Consider the following 7500-nt stretch of genomic DNA (forward strand, 5'->3'; position numbering starts at 1 on the left):
ATATGATAAAAGTAAAAGTTATATTAGGATTAATAACGTAATTTCTTTTTTTTTTTTTAAATCATGCCAAACTTTACGTCTTCCTCTGAATTCTTGATATCTTCAGTCCGCCCCAAACATCACAACTCTCTCTCTCTCTCTCTCTCTCTCTCTCTCTCTCTCTCTCTCTCTCTCTCTCTCTCTCTCTCTCTCTCTCACAAATAGCCTCGAATACACCATTGTATTTCCCCACGACATCCCCTCGTATTTCTTATCTCTCTGGGTACAGTGCATTTCTGATGTGATCTCTCATCTCTTGAGAGATATATATATAGGCACTCTCTTATCTCTCCAGGTATACGGAATTCATCATGTTATCTTTTATCTCTCTGGGTGTATGGTATTCCTCATGTTATCTCATTTATCTTTCATGCTACCTCTTATCTCTCTGGGCATACAGTATTACTCGTCATCTCTCTCTCTCTCTCTCTCTCTCTCTCTCTCTCTCTCTCTCTCTCTCTCTCTCTCTCTCTCTCTCTCACTGTACGGTGTTCATGTGATATCTCTTATCTTCCACCCCCCCTTACGTGGCCTCTCTGACATCTCTTTATCTCCACCTCTGTACGTCTGTGTATATACCATAAACCCCTCCCTCTGATCACTTCTTATTATTCTGGCTATAGCACAGCACGCCCGTCCCTTCACTTATCTATTATCTATCCAGCTATGCAGCGTGTTCCATGTCCCGTATGTTTCTCTGTGTTCTTATCACACTATCTATCTAATCCCTGCTCTCTCTCTCTCTCTCTCTCTCTCTCTCTCTCTCTCTCTCTCTCTCTCTCTCTCTCTCTCTCTCTCTCTCACTCACTGCCACAAATAGCCTCGAATACACCATTGTATTTCCCCACGACATCCCCTCGTATTTCTTATCTCTCTGGGTACAGTGCATTTCTGATGTGATCTCTCATCTCTTGAGAGAGATATATAAGGCACTCTCTTATCTCTCCAGGTATACGGGATTCATCATGTTATCTTTTATCTCTCTGGGTGTATGGTATTCCTCATGTTATCTCATTTATCTTTCATGCTACCTCTTATCTCTCTGGGCATACAGTATTACTCGTCATCTCTCTCTCTCTCTCTCTCTCTCTCTCTCTCTCTCTCTCTCTCTCTCTCTCTCTCTCTCTCTCTCTTTCAGTATATCAGATTTCCTGTGTTATCTCTAATCTCTATGGCTATACAGCATTCCTCATATGTACTCTCTCTCTCTCTCTCTCTCTCTCTCTCTCTCTTTCAGTATATCAGATTTCCTGTGTTATCTCTAATCTCTCTGGCTATATAGCATTCCTCATGTACACTCTCTCTCTCTCTCTCTCTCTCTCTCTCTCTCTCTCTCTCTCTCTCTCTCTTCTATCTCTTGCTGTAAGCTTCTTTCTCCTGTGTCTCCCCCCCTCTTATCTTTCCGGTGATACGTCCTTCTCCCCCGCCCCGCCCCGCCGTTATCGCTTATCTCCCTGACGGTCGCGTCCCCTGGCAGGGCGGGCCTCCGTACGCTGCCCCACAACGCTAAGATGCACTACAACTTCGCCAACCTGCAGAGGGACCTTGGCAACGCTGAGCTGGCCAAGCATCACTATGGCGAGGCCATCAGGTGAGTGGCAACCCTGCCTGCTTGTCTTTCTACTGGCCCATCAGGTGAGTGGCAACACTGACTGCTTGCCCATCAGGTGAGTGGCAACCCTGCCTGCTTGTCCATCAGGTGAGTGGCAACCCTGCCTGCTTGTCTTTCTACTTGCCCATCAGATGAGTGGCAACCCTGCCTGCTTGTCTTTCTACTTGCCCATCAGGTGAGTGGCAACACTGACTGCTTGCCCATCAGGTGAGTGGCAACCCTGCCTGCTTGCCCATCAGGTGAGTGGCAACCCTGCCTGCTTGCCCATCAGGTGAGTGGCAACCCTGCTTGCTTGCCTTCCTACTTGCCCATCAGGTGAGTGGCAACCCTGCCTGCTTGTCCATCAGGTGAGTGGCAACCCTGCCTGCTTGTCTTTCTACTTGCCCATCAGGTGAGTGGCAACACTGACTGCTTGCCCATCAGGTGAGTGGCAACCCTGCCTGCTTGTCTTTCTACTTGCCCATCAGGTGAGTGGCAACACTGACTGCTTGCCCATCAGGTGAGTGGCAACCCTGCCTGCTTGCCCATCAGGTGAGTGGCAACCCTGCCTGCTTGCCTTCCTACTTGCCCATCAGGTAAGTGGCAATCCTGCCTGCTTGCCTTTCTACTTGCCCATCAGGTGAGTGGCAAGCCTGCCTGCTTGGCCCATCAGGTGAGTGGCAACACTGACTGCTTGCCCATCAGGTGAGTGGCAACCCTGCCTGCTTGCCCATCAGGTGAGTGGCAACCCTGCTTGCTTGCCTTCCTACTTGCCCATCAGGTGAGTGGCAACCCTGCCTGCTTGTCCATCAGGTGAGTGGCAACCCTGCCTGCTTGTCTTTCTACTGGCCCATCAGGTGAGTGGCAACACTGACTGCTTGCCCATCAGGTGAGTGGCAACCCTGCCTGCTTGTCCATCAGGTGAGTGGCAACCCTGCCTGCTTGTCTTTCTACTTGCCCATCAGATGAGTGGCAACCCTGCCTGCTTGTCTTTCTACTTGCCCATCAGGTGAGTGGCAACACTGACTGCTTGCCCATCAGGTGAGTGGCAACCCTGCCTGCTTGCCCATCAGGTGAGTGGCAACCCTGCCTGCTTGCCCATCAGGTGAGTGGCAACCCTGCTTGCTTGCCTTCCTACTTGCCCATCAGGTGAGTGGCAACCCTGCCTGCTTGTCCATCAGGTGAGTGGCAACCCTGCCTGCTTGTCTTTCTACTTGCCCATCAGGTGAGTGGCAACACTGACTGCTTGCCCATCAGGTGAGTGGCAACCCTGCCTGCTTGTCTTTCTACTTGCCCATCAGGTGAGTGGCAACACTGACTGCTTGCCCATCAGGTGAGTGGCAACCCTGCCTGCTTGCCCATCAGGTGAGTGGCAACCCTGCCTGCTTGCCTTCCTACTTGCCCATCAGGTAAGTGGCAATCCTGCCTGCTTGCCTTTCTACTTGCCCATCAGGTGAGTGGCAACCCTGCCTGCTTGCCTTCCTACTTGCCCATCAGGTGAGTGGCAACCCTGCCTGCTTGCCCATCAGGTGAGTGGCAACCCTGCCTGCTTGCCTTCCTACTGGCCCATCAGGTGAGTGGCAACCCTGCCTGCTTGCCCATCAGGTGAGTGGCAACCCTGCCTGCTTGCCCATCAGGTGAGTGGCAACCCTGCCTGCTTGTCTTCCTACTGGCCCATCAGGTGAGTGGCAACCCTGCCTGCTTGCCCATCAGGTGAGTGGCAACCCTGCCTGCTTGCCTTCCTACTTGCCCATCAGGTGAGTGGCAACCCTGCCTGCTTGTCCATCAGGTGAGTGGCAACCCTGCCTGCTTGTCTTTCTACTTGCCCATCAGATGAGTGGCAACCCTGCCTGCTTGTCTTTCTACTTGCCCATCAGGTGAGTGGCAACACTGACTGCTTGCCCATCAGGTGAGTGGCAACCCTGCCTGCTTGCCCATCAGGTGAGTGGCAACCCTGCCTGCTTGCCCATCAGGTGAGTGGCAACCCTGCTTGCTTGCCTTCCTACTTGCCCATCAGGTGAGTGGCAACCCTGCCTGCTTGTCCATCAGGTGAGTGGCAACCCTGCCTGCTTGTCTTTCTACTTGCCCATCAGGTGAGTGGCAACACTGACTGCTTGCCCATCAGGTGAGTGGCAACCCTGCCTGCTTGCCCATCAGGTGAGTGGCAACCCTGCCTGCTTGCCTTCCTACTTGCCCATCAGGTAAGTGGCAATCCTGCCTGCTTGCCTTTCTACTTGCCCATCAGGTGAGTGGCAACCCTGCCTGCTTGCCTTTCTACTTGCCCATCAGGTGAGTGGCAACCCTGCCTGCTTGCCTTTCTACTTGCCCATCAGGTGAGTGGCAACCCTGCCTGCTTGCCCATCAGGTGAGTGGCAACCCTGCCTGCTTGCTTTTCTACTTGCCCATCGGGTGAGTGGCAACCCTGCCTGCTTGTCCATCAGGTGAGTGGCAACCCTGCTTGCTTGCCTTTCTACTTGCCCATCAGGTGAGTGGCAACCCTGCCTGCTTGCCTTCCTACTGGCCCATCAGGTGAGTGGCAACCCTGCCTGCTTGCCCATCAGGTGAGTGGCAACCCTGCCAGCTTGCCTTCCTACTTGCCCATCAGGTGAGTGGCAACCCTGCCTGCTTGTCTTTCTACTTGCCCATCAGGTAAGTGGCAATCCTGCCTGCTTGCCTTTCTACTTGCCCATCAGGTGAGTGGCAACCCTGCCTGCTTGCCTTTCTACTTGCCCATCAGGTGAGTGGCAACCCTGCCTGCTTGCCCATCAGGTGAGTGGCAACCCTGCCTGCTTGCCTTCCTACTTGCCCATCAGGTGAGTGGCAACCCTGCCTGCTTGCCTTTCTACTTGCCCATCAGGTGAGTGGCAACCCTGCCTGCTTGCCTTTCTACTTGCCCATCAGGTGAACGAAAACTCTGTCTGGCTATTAAGTAAATATCTACCATGTCTGCCCATCAGGCGAGTGTCTACCCTGCTTGCCGATCAGGTCAGAGTCAATCGAACCTAACTACTGTCAAGTTTACATATCCATTACATCTTCTATTCAAATATCCCTACATCTATCTATCTATCTATCCATCTATCTATCATCAAACAAACCCTATAATCCTTCCTCACGCGTTTTTACCACGAACCCTGAATCTCTCTTTCTCTCTCTCTCTCTCTCTCTCTCTCTCTCTCTCTCTCTCTCTCTCTCTCTCTCTCTCTCTCTCTCTCTCTCTCTCATACGAGATCAAGGCGCCCTCGTGCACTCAGCGCCGTAATCTCTTATATTCTGTACGTAGTCTTGGGAAATCAGACACCGCCAAGTTGCGATAAATTCCACTGCTAAGTTAGGAGAAGCTACGGGTGCCAATTCATAACAAGTTACAGTTCTAAGTGAAGGCAAATCAAAGAGCTAAGTTCGGACAGGTTACAGGGCAGAAAGGACGAGTTACTGTGTCAAGTTACGACACGTTCTGTGGTGCCAAAGTCACGACGTTACACTGTTAAGTTGTGATAAGTTACGATACGTTACGACACTACTGTGGAGTAACATAGAGTGGCAAGTTATTGTACTGCTGGGGGAAAACTTTATGGGGCAAGTTAAGAAAAGTTACAGCACTAAGCTTAAGCAAGTTACAGTACCACTTACTGTGCCAAGTTAGGACACCTGAACATACCAAATTAGGACAAGTTACAGCACCAAGGAAGGACAGATTACAGTGCCAAGTTAGGGCAAGTTACTGCAACAGGTTAGGGCACGTAACTGTGCCAACTTAGGACATGATTCTCCGCCAAGTTAGGAAAAGTAAATATACCAAGTTAGGACAAGTTACTGCACCAAATTAGGACATGTTACAGTGCCAAGTTAGGACAAGTAACTACATCAAGTTAGAACAAGTAATTCTGTCCAGTAAGGACAATTAACTGTATCAAGTTAGAGTAAGTGCACCAAGTTAGGACAAGTAAACGCGCCAAGTTATGACAAGTAACTGCGCCAAGTTAGGACAAGTAACTGCGCCAAGTTAGGACAAGTAAACGCGCCAAGTTAGGACAAGTAAACGCGCCAAGTTAGGACAAGTAAATGCACCAAGTTAGGACAAGTAACTGCGCCAAGTTAGGACAAGTAAATGCGCCAAGTTAGGACAAGTAACTGCGCCAAGTTAGGACAAGTCACTGCGCCAAGTTAGGACAAGTTACCGCACTGCTGGAGAGCCCAAAGAAAAAGGCCAAGTTACGACTTGGGTCGCAGTCTGTGGCAAGCGAGGTACGATAACAGTAGGGCGACTTTTTACGATCTTTATCCCGTCAAAGTTGTCGTTATATTCCTCTTGGGCAGACGCTGGCTCAACCAGGAACAGACTTCGTTAATCTTGCTCGTGGGCAGGACTCGTGGCTTCGTGACGTAAAGCGTTGATCATCAGACAAGGGAAACAGGACAGATTACTTGGGTAATGTGATAAAGTCTCATTACGTAATGTAAGAGTGTTCCAGTTTTGATCTTCCTACTTTCCCCAATTACTTCTAAAATCTAATTTCTTGGTTAAGCTCAAAAAACAGGTAAGTTTTACTCAATAAACTAACTCCTTTTAACCAGCATGGATTAGTATATATATATACAACACCCTCAAAACATTCAGTGGTACTCGAATCTGACATGGACCAAAATCCTTTCATTGTACCACCTTTAACTATGAAACACCACCCTGGTCATCCATCCTGTAAAAAGCAGAGAGAACAAAGATGTTAAACAAATTCTAACAAAGTATTCAGAGCAATCACCGGCTGCCTAGCACTTACAAACGTTCAACCCTTTACGCCATAAAGACAAAAAAATACTTCCACTTCAATCCCACATTAACTTGATCGACACTCACTTCGCTCCTCCAAACCGACTCTATATAACCTAACCTAACCTAACCAACCGCCAACCAACATCAAGATAAAAATAACTGATCCCCACTTTGGATACATGCACGCCCAAATTCCCTAATCCCCCAACGTAAACCAACAGTGAGGGAATGAACTTGATTCCACAAGCAATGAACAACTGCTTTCCTAAACCCATCTTCGATCACAGACCGAGCAAGCAAGTACACATCCATCTAAAACTTCGCTCCCCAGGCATGTACGTGTTACTCATTCCCGTGTGGCAATCTGGACACCATCCATCACTTCAATGTTTGCAAACTCCATTTCAACATTATCATGTCAGCTCTCCAGATGCCCATGAGGCAACTTTTACAATGCAGTCACACCGAACACACTCCATAACTGTAATGTGATCTTCCCACACACACACTCATCACATTCCATTACGCCCAGCGGACGTGGCAAGTTCCTAAACGCTATATATATATATATATATATATATATATATATATATATATATATATATATATATATATATATATATCGGAACTCATTGAAAACATCTGATATTTCCAAAATCTCTTGAGGACAGACGAGGTGCTTTTACTTCCCTGATTTTGACTCCTCTTTAGTTTTCTTTTTTTCTTTTTTTCAACTTTCTAGTAAATGTAGGATGCCTCCCTTGGGATGGCTGGCCAGGCAGGGTGTTCCCTGCTAATTGCTAGTTTCGAATGCAAAGATTGGCGGAACCAGTGATTTCCCCCGTGGTCCGCTCTCATGTTAAGCCAGCCTCACTGGTAATTCCTTACCAACCCCCACTCATCCACCTCCCACCTCACTTAACACTCGCTCTTAAATCTACCCTCATTCCCGCAAGGCATTGTTGGCGCCTCTCTCTCTCTCTCTCTCTCTCTCTCTCTCTCTCTCTCTCTCTCTCTCTCTCTCTCTCTCTCTCTCTCTCTCTCTCATACTTCATAATAATTCCAGTAGGGTTAAAGGTCACGAATGAGAGAGAGA

General features: G+C 48.9%; 1 protein-coding gene and 1 long non-coding RNA gene across 3 annotated transcripts in view; one reads left to right on the forward strand and one right to left on the reverse strand.

Moving 5' to 3' along the window:
• LOC139753849 (uncharacterized) overlaps window positions 1-7500 on the reverse strand; it is a 427945-nt gene that overhangs the window by 169191 nt on the left and 251254 nt on the right. The gene's annotated exons all lie outside the window — the stretch shown is intronic.
• The window catches only part of LOC139753847 (protein O-mannosyl-transferase TMTC1-like), a 124628-nt gene that overhangs the window by 112688 nt on the left and 4440 nt on the right, over window positions 1-7500 (forward strand). For both annotated transcript variants that reach the window (XM_071670781.1, XM_071670782.1), the window contains exon 11: window positions 1517-1630. In XM_071670781.1, coding sequence (XP_071526882.1) covers window positions 1517-1630 — 114 coding nt within the window. The remainder of the gene's footprint in view (window positions 1-1516; window positions 1631-7500) is intronic.

The sequence above is a fragment of the Panulirus ornatus genome, chromosome 15 (genome assembly GCF_036320965.1).
Source record: "Panulirus ornatus isolate Po-2019 chromosome 15, ASM3632096v1, whole genome shotgun sequence".
NCBI classification, from domain to species: domain Eukaryota; kingdom Metazoa; phylum Arthropoda; class Malacostraca; order Decapoda; family Palinuridae; genus Panulirus; species Panulirus ornatus.